The following is a 19976-nucleotide window of genomic DNA, read 5'->3' as shown; positions in this document are numbered from 1 at the left end:
AAATTTCCAGCAATAATTTTATGCCTAAAATGAAAACAACAAAAAAGCACCGCGAATTCCCATTTTTTCCAGATGATCCGCATATTTTCCGCATAACTTAATTTAAAAAAAAAAGTGTCTGTATATCTGGTAACCGGTGCGCTCTGTAGTCACGTGAGTACTGCTCGGCGATGAATGCTGACTCGCAGCACAGCCGGGATGCGATTAACACCTTGGATCTTTCCGTCTGCGCTATTATACGAGAACTACTTCCGGTTGTGAGTTCCAAAAATAAAACTCACTCTTCAATTTACCCCGTGTCTCACCTGTGCTCGAGCATGGTTCGTTTATTTTGAAGTCAAAATAACAGTACTTCCGGTGCTTGCATTCGCGAGCCGACCAACTTGACCCAGCCGTGTGAAAGGCTCTCCTGATACTACTGGAGTGAAGGCGTATTTGGAGGGATAGCGATAACACGCTCGGCCGGCGGTGTGGGCTAAAAGACGAGCAGCTGCCGCCGCCGCTGCATCACGGACACACCGCTCAGTGACCGGCGGACTGACGGAGGCCCGGGGGGATTCGGAGAGGCGTGAATGGCAACAACATTTCCTAAAAGAAAACCCTGCCCATGAGACAACCTGTATGCCAAATGCGTCCTAGAAAATAGGACGCGCGTTTGCCGTAAATTAGACGTGGGCTCGCACGGCGGAAGTTTCTGCGATCGATTTTTTGGGGGGAGATCTTCGTTTATTGGCTGCAGTCATGGACGAGGACAACCAAGGTATGATTCATTGAGTCGTTTCATTCCCGTGATTTGTTGCCATTTCCCTAATCAGAAGACATGCGCCTCTGCCTCCTCAGTTTGATGATGATAATAACAACAATAACAATACCAATGCTATAATAATAATACATTTGGACCTATTTGCCCTCAATTTCAGTAATCTAGGACTCTAAACAGAGTTGGTTTGACACCAAAGACATGCCACAAACAGTATTTTGTGACACTAACAAGAAGTTGGCTTCTAAATGTGCAGAAAGCCCCTCACTAATGTTGCTGCTTTCAAGAGCAGTTTAATGTCTACACTGAGGAGGGTGATGATCGACACTCAAACAGATTATAGGGCTCGAAGCGTAGATGAGAGTCAGCGCATCAGTGTCGGTATGAGATGCTGTGAGTATTGTGTTTTTCCTGTGCCTTTGTCAGCTGTGGGCTGGTGCCACTGTGGCCCAACAGGTCCTGTCATGGTCAGCCATGCATGGCCACCGAGTCGTTTATTGACTGAGGCTGTTGCAAGAATTTGTTGGCACGGATGCATCTCTCCAACAGGAGCCTGCTCATCGTTCAGCACACGGGTGGGTTTAGAAACTTTTGAATGGCAGGGCAGACTTTGGCAGGGTTATTTGGGAGTTGGCACAGGGAGTTGAGTAGAAACGCGTTTACAATATTGCAAGCTCTTTTCGTTCTTACTTTATTACTGTGCAATGAAACTATGTAAATAAATACTTGCAAGGTAACTCTAAGTAGCCTGGAGCCATTAACAGAGTCATGTAAAGGCTCCTCCACCCTTCCTGCATATAAGATACACTTAAAGCAACACAAAGCAGCTACACACTGTAGTTTCTATCTTCCTAGTTGTTTAATTTAGGGTTCTGGTAACCTGGGGTTAATCCATGATACCTGTCACCGGCTGACTCAGGCAGAGAAGGCCAATCAGATTCCAGAGGGACCACCCCCTGTTAATCATACACTGTACAAAATAACACTTTAAATTGGCCAAGACCCCTCCAGGTTAAAATGCTCACTCTTGTTGTTTCAGGTCGGTGGTATTCAGTCCCACTGGCTCACCGCTTACGGAACTGCAGGATGTGACTAATGGCTTGCGTACTGCATGCACGAATGCATGCACGCACGCATGCATGGCACCTGGGTATAAAGCAGCCATTGTGCTGGGTTCAGGCAGCCGGGCCTCCAGCGTTGGGAGACGTCAGCATAGCCACACAGACAGACATATGGTGCTGTGACACCAAACAGAGGTAGCTGTCAGCAGCCTCACAAATTTAATGTCTCCTTTTCCCCTTATGGCACTTTTTGCTGTGAAGATGGATAGATGGCTGGACACAGGGAGTAAAAACATCAACAGTTTGCTGCTTATTGTCTGAACAAATGAGTGCCTACACAGCTGTACACACAGGCCCAATGCAAGGCGACAGACTAAAGTAGAGAATGAGCAGCAGCAAGTTAGTCAACGAGGTCCACTGTGCGACTATCGCTCCTCACAATGTGACACACATGCAGAGACTTTGCCAGGCCACAAGTTAAGCAGGACGGAAGACTGGAAAGTGGCGGGTGTAATGACCGAGAAATGCGCGAGGAGGGAAAGCACGTGTGACCACAAAGAGAGCGAGAAGCAGTCGTAGTAGCGACGATGGTGAGATGTCTGAAAGGGAATGAGAGAGCAAGACAGGAGCAGTGTATGTGTGTTTGTGTGTGAGAAAGAGCGTGTGGACGGGCTGGATGAAGTGCCAGGACAAACTTGGAGAGTGGCCAGAGAAGTGTGGAACGTCGCCAGTGAAAGACGATGAGGGAGAGTGGCGGTGGACTGGATATTCTTTCTGAATCAATTCTCCGGCGTGTCAGTGGAGTTTCTCTCAGCAGAAAGTTCTTCTTTTCTGTCATTATTAACTCACTTAACAGCAGGTGGTCTCAGCCTCTCTGTGATTATCTATTAAACCAGGTCGCCCTCTTGATGGGGACTCACTTTTCATTTTTTTCCCCATCTTTTCTTCCCCTTATGTTGACATATTCTCTTTGCTCTGCTAAAACCTCTTAGCACATGCTTTTAGCCATGCTTGCATCCTTTCCAGATATTTTCTTACTTTTTCTGGGAGCCTATGCACCATGATAAGGTTCTGAGTTTTTGTTTTGAGTGAAATGCTCAGCTATTTAATGCATTGTGGTGAGATTGTGTGCACTTTTTTATTTTTTTACTTTTTATTTTTAAAATTAGAGTATGTGGAGATTCGTCATTGCCCGCTTGGACATGCTGTAAAAGGCTTAGCGAGAACGGGTGTATCGTAATCCAGCTGACACACATGACATTCAGCAGTACAATGCCTACTGCCGCAGTACTCCCCTCAATGGACAATGGGCCAACAAGAGGGCCACAAAGCTCTGCTACAGTGAAGCCTGCCTGACCGCACTGACACACTGTAGCTCGCTGTCAAACATTCCCATTTTGCACGACCGACTTTGTCAGGCTGTCAAATGTACACCTGCATCATCTCCGCTTTCCCTGCTTTCGCTCTGCAGGTTTTTGTTAGTCAATGAGCTGTTTTACTGCGCTTTCAATCAAGTGATGCCCATGTGGTAATAATCAGAGCATTAGAGATAGACTTTGGCTTTGCAGCGTACCTCATGATTTTGGCTGCAGATCCTCTCTATTTACACACTGTGAAACCAGCCATTTAAACTTGGCAAGGGAGTACGTGAGTGTGTGTTGCAGCGTGTGGTCTGTGGGGTTGCGGCACGCTGGCGCTCAACTGAGGCAACAACAGGCGCACACAGCGAGGTGGGTTTTAAGATCGTAGAGCCATTCATCTGGCTGCTGCAGGACGGCGCCCGCAGCTTCCTGCTGTGTTCAGGATTTGCGATTTGGATGGTGGGAGTAGTTTCGCAGCTGCTGTCTTCTTCCCTGCAGCCCACACACTGAGAAGTGGCCTTCAAAAAAACACAGGAACAAATTACAGCTTAATTGTGCCCACCTGTTATTAAGCTAAATCTTCCCTGTTTGTATTTTAACCCTTTGGAAGGGGCTCGCCTGGTTCACCTGTGTGATGGGTGGCTATAGAGAAATGGCTCTGGGGAAATTGATAGGTCATGGCTTTTGATGTCAAGTCTGAGGAGGCTCCGGCAGGCAGGCTGGCAGTTAGCGTTTGTACGCTGCCTGTGTGACGGTGGAGAACCTGAGGCCCTCAGGGCCCCTGCAGGACGTCAGGGAGCAGCAGTGGGGTGTGATGAAGAGGCTTGGATCTCTGCAATGTTTGATGGAGTTCTGCAGAAGACACGTGGGGCCCTTGCAGATTGGGTTTTTAGTCTGTTTTCCTCCGCGTACCATCAGCTCCGGCTCATTTAAAATATTCTTAATTTAAAACCCAAAGCTGCAAAGCTACATTTGTACTGTGGTTGAGTCCAGCAGTTAATTGAAGAAAAATCAATAATCGATTCATTCTTATTACTGTAAATTTAACACATACTAAGAATTGGCTGTTAACAATTTCTTAAGTATAAAGACTTTATGCCTTTTTTCAGGTTTTATCTTTGTGCACACAAAGAAAGTATATAGAGTGTAGTATTGATGAGTTCTGTCACCAGTAAGGATTTTCAGATACACCACCTCGGGCTGGCTCTGTGGAGTTGACGCCGCTCTCACCAGGCCCCTCGTTTGTCATGTGCTTTATGACTCAGTCACACTAGAGTAAAAATAGTGTGACAATCTCCAACTAGAAGAAATTGGTGGTTGCTTGGTGATTGTATCATTAAAAAAAGTTGCTGTTGTTGCCCAGAGGCTGAATACGCAACACCTTTAATCTGTGGGTCACTACTTTTGATCACAAGATTATTGCACAGGTCACGTGATGGGAGGCAACCAATCTCCAGACTGGTTGTAATCACTCTCAGACAGATTGGCAAAGGTTTGCAAGTAACTGCTCTCTAACCTATAAAAGCAGACAGATTGCCAATACATTGCAATTTATCTGAGTCAGTCTGTGACGTGCCTGTTTGCAATAGACTTGACTCAGCTCAATGGTTGTATTCTGGTTATGTTTCTATATATACGCAAGTTTGCCCAAAATCTATATAATTTTGCAGTGGCTGTCTTGTATGTCTGCACGCTCAATTCAGGTAGCTCCTTCTAAACCACACAGAGCTTTTTCTAGTTGTGCGAAATATTTCTGCTTTGTGCTTCATGTGAAAAAGGACAACTTTGGTAAATATCGGATCCGGGAAAGACTGACATATATGGAAATTGACTTTTTGGATTTAGTCCGTTCCAGTGCCTCAGCTACCGTAACAATAAGCGCTAAGTTTCAAGTGAACGCGAGTCATTTGCGTAAATCCTCTTGGACCGCCGCTCTGCCTTTAAAAACAGGTTTGAGGTTCTTTTATAAGAGGCCGTGACGCTGATGGCAGACTTAATTTTTGTCAGGAGAAGTGGAGGAAAGTATAGCAAAGGGCTTTTTAAAGGAGTATCCAGTTTCCCCTTCATCACCCATGCAGTAGTGTGCAATAAAGCCCTACCGCCAAGCCTAGCCACAGATTGGAATCTGTCTTTGTAGCATTAAAACCATCAAGGGGCTTGTAGTGTGCGCCCCCCCCCCCCCCCCCCCAAAAAAAAAAAAAAAAAAAAAACTCTTTGGAAAGAGAAATCACAGCATGCATGCTAGGGGTCCCAGGACTCGGAAGTCATGTGCTGAAGTGAGTTTTAGCCAAAGGATGTCCTGCTCTACTTGGGCCTTTTGGGAGTCTGGGTTCATGGCTCATTGCTGGGGGGGGGGGTTCAGGTCTGTAGGAAAGGGAAGAGAAAGCTGACCAAAGTGGACAGGAAAAGGGAGGTTTGGAACAATTATGTAAGCACAGAAAGATTGTTTGACCTGCTGAAGATGCAGGAAAAAGGTGTATCCCCCCGTGACTGCAATTCTTCACAGTCTGCAAACACTGTGTACTTTACTCTTCAGTTACAATCTGCAACTATGATTTGTCAGGCAGACGTACTAATTTTATTTTATTAAAACAGATGCTGCATATTTCTTGGTGAAGGCTTTAACCTGATTACCATCCCCCAACGCTCCCTCTGTCTTTGCACTTAACGACTCTGTTTTACTTCCCTGAACTCACAAGGTCCTCACTAAAGTCCTCTCTGTCCCTTTGTTCCACTGATTCTTACTTTTCTATCCATCTTTTTAACCATCAGGCAGAACTGTATTCTTCATTCTTTTGTACATATATATATATATATTTTTTTCTACAAGCATCAAAATATAACAAAATATTGATAATGAAACAAATGTTAAAATGTAGTCCTCATTTACATGCATACACCCCGCAACATATAAGACTGTAGTACTTGTTTGAAATCTTGGTTCATTTTAAGCTTCAGGCTTCAGTCACACTGGATTGGAGACCACTCTGTGACCCCCTGGAAACCCAGCCAGTAGAAAAATCCATTAAGTTGTGACTCAGAGCCAGGTCACTTTCTAAACAATATTAGAACTTGTGAGCTGGACTTTGTCCTTGGGGGAAGTGCTCCTTTATGCTGACAGCAGCCAACATTTATATCGAACTGAAGTCTCGGCTTGGTTTGAAGTAGAAAATGCTATAATGTGATATCATACTACGGTTGGACGTGTTACGGAGAGACTTTAGTTTTATGAAAATTCAAAGCATATTGTCGTTTCTCTTGTCCTAATGCTTCTTCCCAGCATAGCTGCTGAACAGACAAAGGAGAACTATGAAAGTCCAGAACACCTTTCTTTTTAGCTCTGTTGTCCACTCTTGAACACCCAGTGTGTGTGCGTGTGTGTCTGCATGCACGTGTCTGTGTGAGTGTGGAACATCTGGCTAGCCCACAGCCTCTTACAGACCTCTTGTCTTTCCCTAAGGGTTTGTGGCACTGCCAGCCCAGCTTTTAGGAAGGGATTTGTAACAGTCACTCAGTGCCTTTACTCACGAGGTCAACGTGTCAGTAAACTGCTACAGCGAACCCCCGGTCTTTGCTTTTTTTTTTTTCTTTTCTTTTTTTTTGCAAAATGTGCATGTTTCCACCTCCTACCCCCACTGCCTTTTTTGCTGTAAGATGCTGCTGCATCATGCAAAATTCATTCTTCTTTCATCGTGAGAGAAAACGAGCTGTGACTGCGCCGCTGGTGCGGTGGAGGAGGCTGAGGTTGTTGCAGTCATGTAGTCTTGGCTCTCACGTCCCCCATCATCAGCCCTGTGCAATTCAGACTAGCAGCAGTGCTCCGTTTGGCTCAGACAGAGGCTAGAAAAAGTGCAGCAGGATGACCGTGTGACACACGGCACACGGACTCTTGAGCAACCTGTCAGTGTGTGTATTGGTGTGTGCATGATGGTGTATTTGTACAGGGAGTCGGTTTGTATATGTTTAGGCAAGGGAGATGGAGACATGCAGCTGTGGCACAGTTTCAAAGAGAGTCTGATAGGGAAGCTGTTGCTGCAGTCAGATACTCAAACTAGGTTAGTGGTGCAAGGCTCAGCCCAGCTGTGTATATCTCATATTTCTACAGAAACGTGTTTAAATGACTGTGAATGTATGCATCTGTGTAGACATTCTCACGCAGAAGTTTAGTGAGTCCTGTAAATCCTCTCCACGCTTAGACAAATGGAGATCAATCAGGCAGAGATAACATGACATTTAGTGAATTATAGGTCATGGGTTCGAGTCACTTGCTGCCACTTTCCTACTTGAGTGCTGGAAAACTTACAAATGCACATATCTATATAAACAGGATTCAAGAAAGATGGCAACCCTGAATGGAAAAAGTGGTGTTTTCCTTCAAGTCTGTCATGTGAATTGTAGTGTGATGTGTCACCAGGATTTTCTGCACTTCATGCCACGGTTTAAGGTTCTTTTCCTTTGCCCTGACCCTTGAATTGTTAAATTGTTTTCCAAGACAGGATGTCTTTTGTTGCTGTAGTGAGGACTGCGAGTCGCCCTGACAGAGCAGGTCAGGCTGACAGGCTGCAGAATAGTCCGCAAGTGCACTGATAAGCAGGAGCATCTATGTGGACAATGGTAGCTCGACTCGTGGCCGCACTTAAATACACATTCACACGACCCCTACGGATAAAAACTCACACTTCTTGTCCTTGTCCACAATCTTGCATCCACAGCATGTAACTCATGGCACATTAATGGCACAGCAACCACTGCTAATGGTTGGGCACGCTTGATCAACCAGCATACTCACTACTAAAATCCACACACACACCGATAGAGAGTGGCCCTCAGGGTTATCTCAGGGGTTGAGTAATTTACAGTCACTCTCAGGCACAGGTTCATTCACTCTACTTGTTGGCCTTTGCCACATTAAATATCTGTCATCATCAAAGGGAAACTATTGTGCTTTTTCTTAGTTTCTGTCAGTGCATGTACAAGTAATCCCTGTGAGACAGAAGCTGAAGTTCAGACTGCTTTAAATGCTCCATTTCAGGCAGTTTATTTATTTTAGCATCTGTATTATGTCAAAAAGAGCAGAAGCTCTTTCACTACAGGCACATGGCTCTGACTGAAGGCACAGAAGCTCCACCCACCTGGTGTTCAAATAATTTGTTTGTTTAGGGCAGCCAATCAAAAGAAAGTCAGCTGAAAGTGTGAGGTGCTGATGAACTGAATATGAAATGAATATAAAATAAATAAGGATTGTTTTGAACTTTAAATTGTGCAAAGCCGCTCTAGTAGAGTTCAACGGGGTGTTTTTTGTCTTAATTATATAATGCAGCCAGAGGAGCATGATGCAAATGCTCTGTGATTAATTTCCTCATCATAAATGGACTCAGCTGATACACAAACTGAAGCAATAATGAGTAATTATTGTTATTTTCCTCGTGGTAAAATCACCAGCTCTCCGACGCTGACACTCCCAGGGGATATGTTGCTGTCATAAATGCCTGCAAGCCATCAGGAGGCAATACATGTGTGTAGCTATGTAGTAAAACATGGGATTTTCAGCACTGATCTGTATAAAAGGAAGTGGGAAACCAATCTGCTGGCTTTCAGTTAGATTAGAACAGCTGATATTCAAATGTGTCCTGTCTCCCCAGTTGCTATTTTCATATCTTCCAAATCATTTTCCTCATGCACTTTCCCTGTATGACCCTCATTAGCCACATCTTATATGTACAGGACACATACAAGGAAGCATGTGTGGCTAATCTTTCATGCACTTACAAAGAAGTTAAACGCAAAAATCAAGTTCCCCGGGCGCACTTCGGTAATGCTGTTTTTTCTGTACATTGATTGCATTACATTAAAGGTAAGTGCATCATCATTTCCACAGGCAAGCTTCATGAGCTCACAATTGGTCTTGTTGATTTGGGCTCCACATGTTACAAATTAATCGACCCTGACAACCAAAAATTGTGTTTATATACAGCACGCAGTTCTAGGCACTTGTCTGGACTCTCATCCATCATGCGCCACCGTTAGAGAGGCGTCCGATTGGGCCCAGTTTGCAGTGGGACAAGCGAGGCCAAACATACCAGCCAGTCCTAAAGAGATATCTTCAGCAAAAAGGCAAAGAGAACATCCTGCAACAGATGATGTGCATCAAACAGAGAACTGATCTCTTCTCGCAGTATTACAAGAAGAGACAGTCGACACCGAGACGCTCTAAATCCACATAAAACTGTGGCGAGCTCTCCAAGATGCTACGCTCAAGATCATTGCCAAGTGTTATGCTGAGACACCTCGGTGTGTCTAAACATTATCATTATATGAAGTACTTCTTGGTGTCAGATCTTCCATTTTTACCATTTTGTGCACCTTCTGCACAGCACAAAAGCATAACATGCTCTGGAAAATATTATAAAAGCAAACATCATCCAGTTATAACAACAATTATGCTTCCAGCAAAAACACATTACAGCAGTACATAGAAAAGAAACAGGGTTTAATTCATTTTACCGCTAATGCAATGCGGAGGCCACATGAGCCAACACGGTCATCCCGAGTGTTTTAATGCGACTTTCATCTGACTCTGTATGGAAAAACAAGCGTGTGCTACTCTGTGGTAATGATGCAAGAATCAGAAGCGTTTTCTTCTAATCAGTGCTCAGCTAGTGGGATTTAAAATGAGAGGTTAAATAAAGGGCTCTTGTTTGCAGAAGCTCAGATTCTGGAAAAACCCTTTTACCCAGAACCTGGGAAGGAGCGATCGTCTGAACCTGAACCACCCACATATTTTGTGTAATAAAGGAGGAAAAAAGCTCAGGTTTTAACTCTGTTATGAACTTCTTTTCCCCCCCTCTCCACCTCTTCACATGCCTCTTGTCCTTCCTGCTCTTTTGCAAGAAGAAAAGTGGAAATAAAGTCCAACTCGTCAGCTGGAGTGTCTCTTTGCTCTACTGACTGCCTCTCCCTCTCTGTATCCCTGTATATCGTGTATACTTTTTTCACGAGTTTTAGGCCTGAACCCAATATAAACAGCCTGTACTGCTGCCTCCTCCATTTCTGTCTCTCTGTTGCTGCTCATCTGCTCAAGGCTTGCATATCAGACAGTGTGTGCTGTGTCACACTGCAGTCACTTCCTGGGGTGAGGGGACAGAGGTGCAGCTAAGAGTGTCTAGAGGACTTGCGTGTCGTGACAACCTCAGAGAAGATGGACCTGCATGGTTTACTGTGTTTCTTCTTCTAATCAGGCCTATACCTCTGACTTTTAATGGCTAAAATAGGCTTGCTCAGCCCCGTCTCCTTGGCTAGTTTCATGCCTGTTAAGCTGTCATTATTATTGTAATCTCTTTGATCATTCTTGACATTATGGACCACTGATTTCAGACTGTGGGTAGCAGAAGCAATTAGGATTCAGATTTTTACACCACAGACATCGATCCTGGTGGCTGTCAGTAGCAGATTTGAGTTCCTTTACTGAGGAAGGCCACATGTGGGAGCTTACAAATATCTGACATTAAAGTACAGACAGGAACAGACTAGCAGCGGTGTTGTGACCACAGACCATTGTGGCAGTGGAATTCTGAGCGTTACAGCACTGACAGGTGAAACTAATGCACTGGACTAATGTCAACTTTTTGGTGAGCAATTGAAGTGACTATCCGTGCAAACAAAGGACACCTTTGTCTGATGTGATGGGATGTGAAATGTATTAATGGACTACCCACACGACCTCAGCCTCCATTGTCCACGAGTAATAAACTTTCAGCTTCAAAGCGATGGGTGACGAGCAGTTTGCCTTATATTAGGCAGGAGCTGTAAAGTCAACAGCAACGCATGGCCGAACTGAGGGGTCAAATTCTGATAAACAGATCCTCTTCACGTGGTTGGTGATGCTCAGGGAACATTTATTCACCATTTTGAAACCGCCGCTTTTCTAGTGATTGTGCACGGGGAAGTTGGAGCTTTGGTTGAGTAGATTGATTAGTTTGTACATGTGTAAAAATGCTGTCAACTTCCATTTATTTTTCATTATGCAGTCCTCAGCCACCCCAAGTTTACTCTGTAGTTTGCACAATTCTAATGAGCTTGAAGGTGAGTATCTGGTGTGACCACCTTTATTTTTCAACACAGCCTGAACTCTCTGAGACAGCTTTCTTGCGATTTCTTTAAGTAGTCTTCAGGAATAGTTCTTCAGGCTTCTCGAAGGACACTCAAAGCTCTTCTTTGGATGTATTTGTGCCTTTTGTTCCATTCTCTGTCAAGATGATCCCACACTGCTTCAACAATGGTAATGTCTGAGCTCTGGGGAGGTCAATTCATGACTGATATTGTTCAGTGGTCTGGACTAAAAATGAATGACAAAGTAGCCAATGTCCAAAGAAAAGCTTTGAAAGAGCTTCACAAAGCCTGGAGAACTATTGCTCAGGACTACTTTAAAAACATCTGGCTCCTTGAAAGCAAATTCTAGAGAGACTAAATGTACATCTATAGAATAAATATACATTTCAACTTATTTTCTTTGATCACTCTTCTTACGTTTGAAGGCAATACCGCTTAATACTGAGCACAGAAACTGAAGATCTAGAAATATATGAAAGAAATAAGAAATATTGTATAGAGATGGCAACAGTGTGCTGTGTCACATGAGAAGTTGGGTTATAGGTTTTCCCAGTACAGCAGTAGCATTCTGACTTAAACAAGCCCTGCCGTGCCTAGCCCACTACATTTGGTAAAATTAGGCTGACAGTTGGTGGTTCAGGGAGGAGTTCTGGGAATACTCTGTCTTGTTAGGAAAGTTTTACACAGTTTGAGACAATTTTCCATCTCTGCCTCTTAGTTCTGGTTAGCTCTGAGCAGCTTAACCAAACATTTCATAAACAAGGGGTGAAAAAAAAAGAAGTATTTTTTTCATAGCAGAAATGTTTTCTGTCTTTTCTTATTTTTGCAAGCATCTTTCAACCCCTTGGGTGATCCACAAGCCCCAACTTCGGGATCCATTGTTGTAAACAGCAACTTTTTTGAGTTTTTGAGTTTCTCGTGCTCAGGCTATCCTGTAATTAGCTGTGTAGGCTGGCTGGGAAAGGAGACATTATGTGGAGATTGCTGATGATTAAACGAGGGAGCCGTCATCTCGACACATTTGACTCAACAGAAAAATTCTTCAGGGCTTATTGTAGCCCCCACGCATCCAGGCTTCTTGACTTGGGAGTTGGTGGTGTTTGCGTAACAGTTGATTCCTCCGTCAATAAGGAAAGGTCTTGTCTAGACAGGGTGTGAGATTACAAAGAGCGGAAAAGAAAAAACAAAACTGCAATTGGGTTAATCTCAAACATACCTATGCTATCACTGTCAGCTGGTGATTGGTGAGGCAGCAGGCTGTCAAGATCACTTTCTTCCCTTCAAATTTCTTTGCCCTCTGGTAAAAAGGCAAGTAGGATGTAGTCTGTGTGATAAGAAAAGGTCTCCGTCTTTCTGCTGTTGACAGACTTTCCGCAGACTGACGGTGCGATCGTTTATCAGTTGCAATACTTGCAAAACTTTGTAAACTGTTTCAGTCAAAACGTATATCCAGCAGCAATAATTCAGCACTTCGTGAAAGAATTCATTAACAGTCATGATGAAAGGCCATCTATGCGCTCAGTGACTCGAAATTTACAGAAGGTGAAAACAATACCAGCCTCTGTGACGTGGCAGGCAACCAGGGATCGTATCACAGCAGCCGCTCGAGCAATTTGTCTGAGAATAATTGCATATGATGACCCAAAAATAAACCAATGAGAGAATGCCTTTCGAGTCCAAAGGGAAAAGGAAGCTTCAGAGTGAAATTTGGCAAATGCACTTCATGAATACTTGACTGTGACTAGTGGGTTGTGTGAAGAGACTGTCTTGCTTCAAGGGATTGTGTTATATGGTCTTTGAGGCTTTGAAGAATCAAACAGCCATGTTGTGTTTGATGTAACCTTTGATTTTCCTTTGTAATCTAATTTTCATAAAGGGGAATGCTTTGGTTGTCTCTGAGATGAGCACCAACAACAAGTGACTGCTGTAGATTTGGAAGTCAGTCATCTCTTTGAGGCGAACGAACAGTGCAAAGAGAGATTTTTCTTTTCCTTGATATTGATGGAGTTTCGTGGTGGTTGCATGTACTAACTAAATACAAAATTAAAACATTAAACAGGTTTTCATACTCAAAGAGAAAGTATTATGTCTAAATGTGTCAGGTCCAAGAACCAAATGCAGTTTCCCACATCAGATGTGTTTTTCAGTGCTCAAACTGGGCAGTTTGAGTATTTTTTAACAGGCAGAAGTTGTTTTTATCTTTCACACAAAGATAAAAATTTGCTACGTCTTTTATTTTAGCCAGGTTCATATGTTGATCTGGCGGTTCACATTCCTTGTAGGATGAAGTGCGATCACTTTAGTGACCGCTGAACTTTTGAATCTTGTGGATTCATAGGGTCAGTTTTTTAATTTCTTGTAGGTGCAGGCGTGTGAAAAACCTTTAGCAGCAGTGTGGAAAGTGAAAGCATTGGTGATGGCGTGACGAGCCGCTCCGTCGTGCTTGTCTTGCACCTTTTCTTGCAGTTAGTGGAGAGGGGGCGGCTGGTAAGACTTGGCTTGGTGTGAGAGTGCTTTTTAAAAACACTCCCTCAGAGCTCAGTTGCTGGTGCGCTCTCATGTCCGAGACATCCATTCGTTTTGCCTTTTGGTATGTCTTCACCGTTCATTCTATTGCATTCACTCCACTTATCCTGCACTACTGACCTTGATAACTACACGTATTATGGTTTGTTTAGGTTCTTCTTATATTTCTCTTGATTATGGTGTGTTCACCTCCCTTGTTTGTCATAGACATGCATTTTTATTTTGATAGGCAGAAAACTTTCATCTGATCCATCCATCCATCCACTCTCTACCATTTACCCAGGTTTGAGTTGCAGGAGCAGTCAAAGCCGACATGCGCAGACCTCTGTCTCTCTAACAATTCTTCCAGCTCTTATGAGACAAAACTAAACAAGTGTCTTCTCCCAGCACCTTGCCTAGAATGTGCTGGTCAGATGGCTGAATCACCTCAACTGGCTCCTTTTGATCTGCGCTCCTCATCCTATATCCAGAGATTCTTCAGAGGAAGCTAACTTCTTCCACTTGTAAATACAGGCTGTTTTGGTCACAACTTAAAGCTCTTGACCGTAGGTGAGGCTAGGAATGTAGGTCACTTTCAGGCTCAGCTCTGTTTTCACCACAACACATCACTATGGAGTCAGTCCGTGAGTCTTTCATTCAACTGTCCCTCATTTGTGAACAAGATCCCAAGATACTTTAACTCCTCCACTTGGGCAACAACTCATCCCTAACCCTGAGTGGGCACTCTACTATTTTCAGGCTGAGGACCATGATCTTGAGTTTGGAGGTGCTCTTTCTTGTTCCTTTTGTTTTATACTCGTGAAACAAACTCTTCCATGCATGTGGGTCAGTTTGAAGTCTTGTTGGCAGAGTTGGGTCCAAATCAGAGGAGGCGGAGAAATGATTTCAGACCTGGAGCAATGTCTGGCTGTGTGTCTGAGGTAAAAAAAAAAAAAAAAAAAAGTATTATTTTACTATTTGTATATTCAGTACTGGTGCATGTTTGAAACTACAAGTGCAATGCAGTGATCTCATTGGTCAGATCTGCTTATTTGCATGCTATAAGATAGAAAAATCGAGCTTGGTGTGAAAAAATAAATGTCACAGATTTTTGAGTGAAATTACACCATGGTTATAAGCAGCTCCATAAAGAATGGGTGAGTCTGAAAAATGTATTTAACGAAATAGTTACATATTTTACAAGTCCGGTGTGCAAAGGCTCAGTCTCACTTATTCTCACTTAGTTCATTTCCGTCACGTTCATATTAAACTTAAAGTCAGAACCAAGGAAAACTTTTCTCCAGTAGCTGGTTTATTAAGCTTTTACTGCAAACATGAAGTACAAATAATGGAAGCCATTACTGATGAGATCTTTTTTTAAGCGATTCAGATTCAATAAAATGATATTGAACCCCAGCTGCAAAAACGAATGCACTCTGCTGCTGCTGTTAGGGTTTGCTGCCTTATCTCACTCTGCTGCACCATCAGTGCTGCTGATCTAATATGGAGTGCACGGCAGATGTATTTGGAAGCTTTTATTAAGCGAAGATGGGCATTTTGATTTCTCTGTTAGTGCTGATGTGGGAGCTGAGTGTTCTCATGTGGAAAGTGGCTGATGCATCTTAAGAGAAAAGAAGGATGAGTTGAAGATAAAAGACAATGCACAGAATCTGATTTAAAGAATAAGATTAGGCGGTGTATGGAGACCTGGTTGGGCCCGACTGGACAGTTGCAATAAGAGGAATGTGTGCTATTTCCACACCGCTGCTGTCATCTGTCAAGAGGCAGAAACTGTCAAAGAGGCTGTCGGTGCGCGCGCCTGTCTGTATGTGTGTGTGTTTCTCTGTGCCTGTGCATGCTTGAGAGCAGTGAGTAGGAGTAACGCCGAGGGGAAGAACAATTACTACACACCTACCAGCCACAATTGCAGCTTACATGAGTGCGGAACAAGCTGCTAAAAACAGTGTAGATGCTCTTATTGCAGTCAGCCACAGTGCTGCCTGTTACAGGGCAGACCACCATAAGGACACGCTCCTCTTCTGAACGCATGTCAATCATCATGAGAACCGAGGAGAAGAAAAGCGAATGTGGTTTGTGTGTTTTATTGTAAAACTCCGGTGAGAATAGGGATCTTGTTGAGTCACATGTTGGTATCTTGTATTTTAACTATAGCAGTGACATAGAGATTTGCTAAACATGAGAATTTTGAATTTGAATATAAACCATTTGGAGGTCATTTTTTTCCTGTGTGTCACCTAATTTTGAAACATCAACTCTCCCTTACATCATTCTCCACAGTCCAGCATGGGCTGTGCTGTCAACTTGTGTTAGTTCTCCTTAAGTAGCCTGTTGTGGGAATGGGTTCTGGCATCCTCATGTTTATGTGGTTGCTATTGTTACATGGAGCCCAACCTAGTGCACTGAACTGCTGTAGACATCCCCTCCATTGTCTCACTGAAAACTTGGTGAAAATCAGGAAATGTTTCACTGTCTCTGTTTGCTGTTGTTCTCTATCATGTGAAAATAATTTCAAAGAGAGAACATTGGTATAGTTTGTTAATTAATTGGCCCCTGGCCCACTGTCATGTTCACTCAGCGGCCACTTTATTGGATGCATCTTGCTAGTACCAGCTTGGACCCTCTTTTGGTTTCAATAAGCTCCTCATTTCTTCTCCAGTAGCGTCCAGAAGTTTCATACAGTGAACTGAGGCCTTAATTCTTTGTGGCATAGATTCAACAAGGTGCTGGAAACATTCCTCAGAGATTTTGGTATTGACATGATAGGATCACATGATCGATGCAGATTTGTCAGCTGGACATCCATGGAGCTAATCCCCCGCTACACCACATCCCAAAGGTGCTCTGTTGGATTGAGATCTGGTGAATTTGGAGGCCATTTGAGCACAGTGAACTCACACTCATATTCCAGAAACTAGTTATACTTTTAAATATATATTTTTTATATTTTCCAATGAAAGCCACATGATTCAGCTCTAATCTCTTTTGCAGTAGGGTTTCGCGTCAGACAGTAACTGGGGTCCTTCTGTCTGTCGTGTATTATTCAAGGCCCCAGGCAGTTTTCAGCTTCATTAGGTGCATTCGTAAATATATTTTATAGCTCTAATGTGCCCTTTAGCACTGCTGTATACATCCACAAGTATTAATTGTTGTGCTTTTTGAAATTTCTTTTTTTATATAGAATGTGATCACTGAGTTCAATAAAGAATTACATTGAGATTATGTAAGTGTGGATCACGAGTGGACTTGAAAAACAGCCTCAGTTATCTGTGGCATGAATAATTTGCATGTGATCTCTTTTTATGACCACTATGAAAATCTGGAGCAGACAAGACACATTTATATCCGGTCATAAGACTTTGCCACTAATCATAGCTGATTTTCTTTTAACTCACTGACCTAAATACTGCAAGGAAGGAGAGTGATCTGCAAACATGCTTCCTGTTTGGCTTCTTTTTGACCTGGGTTCTTCTTTTCCATTTTATTAAGATATTAAGAAATAAAGCTAAAAGCTAAACAGCTCTAAGGAACACTATCCATGAAGTAAAACTTAATCTTAACAAAGTACACACTGAAATTGGCCATTTTGCCCTGACCCATGCCAGCTGAGCTCATCACAGATGTATTGTTTTGCACATAGGACTTTTTTGACACACTGCAAGGCTGTGGATATCTTTCCATTGTCAATAATTATCTTTTCATGATGATTTGAGCAACCATGTCACAATCATATGATGTGTTATTCTAACAGAGGGATCGTGGTTTTTTCATTGATTGTGTCATTGTTTCTGGTAACTCTGTAAAACCAAGAATTTTCCCTCAATCTTCTGACGGCTGTTTAAGAATAGCATGGAATTAATTTGTCTTACACACTTTGGTCAGTATGGGTCTTATAAAGTGACTGTACCACAAGAGTAGTCGACACTCAACTCATACGGTGTATTTTTATGTTAAAAACACAAAAATAGCAAGTGATTATAGTGCTTATATACTTTAAATTAAACATATCTAATCAGAATCTGATTCTGATTATAAATTTGCCTTTTGTGACATGATTGACTGGGGCTCTTCATGCTCCCTGGGCTCTGTTTTTCAGGCTTTAGAAAATCTAACTCAACATGAGAGACTTTAACCATTCAAAGGTCTTTTCACACCATCTTAGTTGGTAAAAAAAATACAACAAAAAGAGCAGGAAGGTCCAAGTAGACAGGACCTTTACCTGTGAAAGTAGGGTCACCCATACGTATATGAATTGCATGACAAAGCGTTAATAAGTCTGTTGGTTAACAGTGAGTAAGTAGTGGTTCCATAGTGTAGTGGAGCAGGGTGTCACAAACTAGTGCGATCCCCCCAGTGCTGGATGAACAGGAGGGAAAAAATCAAACATGGATCCATTCATCGATATTGATGCTCCCTTGGGAAATAAGCAGCTTTACCTGTTAACAGTAAACATATGCATCTTAATATAAAGTGCTAATCATGATAAGTTAAGTATGTCTCTCATACAACCAGTAACAGCACATGGCTTGTGACCTTTTTGCTGACCCATAGAGCCGGTGATGACCCGTCTGGTTACAGGGCTTGAAGACTGGAAAACGATGCGTGTGAGCCCGAGAAGGGGAAGATTCAGACTCGGTGACCTTTCTGTTGGAAATGTTCGGGATCACGTGATGTCTGTGAAAACTTCAGCACAGGGGCAGTTACTCATCCGTACATTCTTGGCTACTAATGCAGGGAAAAAAGGCTAAGCACGCAAGTTTGAACTGTTATGATGATGTATTGATTATAACTGGAGCAGCAGCCCCCTGAGTCATAATATAAAATGGCTGAGTGGTGTTGCTTTGGTAATCTGTGTGGCTGAGCCTAGGGTTGAGCGTGGAGCGTTTGTATATAACCTAATTTGATTTTTTGAAAAAATGGAAATACACACTCACAAACTTCTAGATGTATAGTGCATCTGATGCCCAGGGCCGGCTGCACAGTGATATTTGGCCTTATAATCATATCACATTACTCTGAGTTTTCCACATGCTACAAAACACACACAGCAGGGGGATTGTTAACCAAAACAGATTTGATCTTCTCAGACAATTTGTCCCATTCTCCGGTCCAGTCGAGCTCTTTCAGCCAGAGTAGGAGGGATGGAGGAGTGTTTTGCGCATTTCAGACGTAGGTTGTCCGCGGGGTCTCTTTGCTCCACAATTACCACTTTATGAGGATACTTAACTGCAGCCAAGAATCGAGAACAACAGAGGCAGAGAGTGTGAAGATGTCTGGTGGGCTGCTATCTGTTCACTCTTGTGCCTTTACTTTTCTTTGCCGTTTGCCACTAAACACTCCCGTTTGTGTCTTTGTTTCTCTTAGAAGCAGACTTGTCACAACTTTCTTTGCGCTCCTTTAACCCTCCACAGACCCTTTTCCACGGGTTCAGCATTACACTCAATGAAAAATGTCACACATTTAAGTCAACAAAGCAGTCCTTGTAGTGGCTGTTTTGGGGCTATCACGGGATGGAGTTTGTCATGGATACAATTTTTCTGTGCTCTCCAGGCATGACAAACCTTTAAAGTTGTAGAGTTGTTGTTGTTGTTTTTTTAACAGGGTCAACAATGAACTTTTAGTCTGATTTCACAGAAGTGGCTTGACATTTTTAGGCTTGTTTGCTATCTTGCAAAGACTTGGATAAGAGGGCTGATACAACTTTGTCTGTCTAGGCAATATGAAACCACTTCTATCGTAGGCTAGAAACAAAGGAAACAGTCTAATATTTACTAATTAACATGATGTACTGCTTTTTTTGTTTTTATTTTTTATTTAATCTGTGTGGAAAACCAAAGTGTAAAAGAAGAAGACTTTTTTAAGTGGTTGCACTTATTTTCTGGAGTCTAGTTGCTGTGCCGTGTCTGGAGTTCAGTAGTTGCTGCAGGAGTAAAGTATTAGATTTAGAGATTTGATCACAGAATCTAGTAATGTGATTAAAGGATCCCAAAAATGAGCAAAGTACAGTATACTCATTTTTATTAGATGGCTGAGTATGTATCAGTCTTTCTGCCAAGTAAGAATACATTAAGACTGAATCAAATATATTTAAACATTTCCGATACATCAATTTTCCTAATCGTTCAGTAACTCCAGAGTTAAAAACAGAACTGCAACCTTCTT

At 42.8% G+C, this 19976-nt stretch overlaps 1 protein-coding gene across 1 annotated transcript in view; it reads left to right on the top strand.

Moving 5' to 3' along the window:
* The first annotated feature begins 404 nt into the window (after positions 1-404).
* The window catches only part of cyth3b (cytohesin 3b), a 41135-nt gene continuing 21563 nt past the window's right edge, over positions 405-19976 (top strand). Inside the window, exon 1 of the mRNA XM_086289158.1 lies at positions 405-760. Within this exon, the coding sequence (XP_086145284.1) occupies positions 742-760 (19 nt within the window). The 5' untranslated portion in view covers positions 405-741. The remainder of the gene's footprint in view (positions 761-19976) is intronic.

Source organism: Aulonocara sp. 'chitande type north' Nkhata Bay, linkage group LG4, assembly GCF_057382095.1.
Source record: "Aulonocara sp. 'chitande type north' Nkhata Bay isolate Kocher_YH1m ecotype deep benthic linkage group LG4, A_spYH_male_GT1.1, whole genome shotgun sequence".
NCBI lineage: Eukaryota > Metazoa > Chordata > Actinopteri > Cichliformes > Cichlidae > Aulonocara > Aulonocara sp. 'chitande type north' Nkhata Bay.
This window is presented reverse-complemented; position numbering and strand designations above follow the sequence as displayed.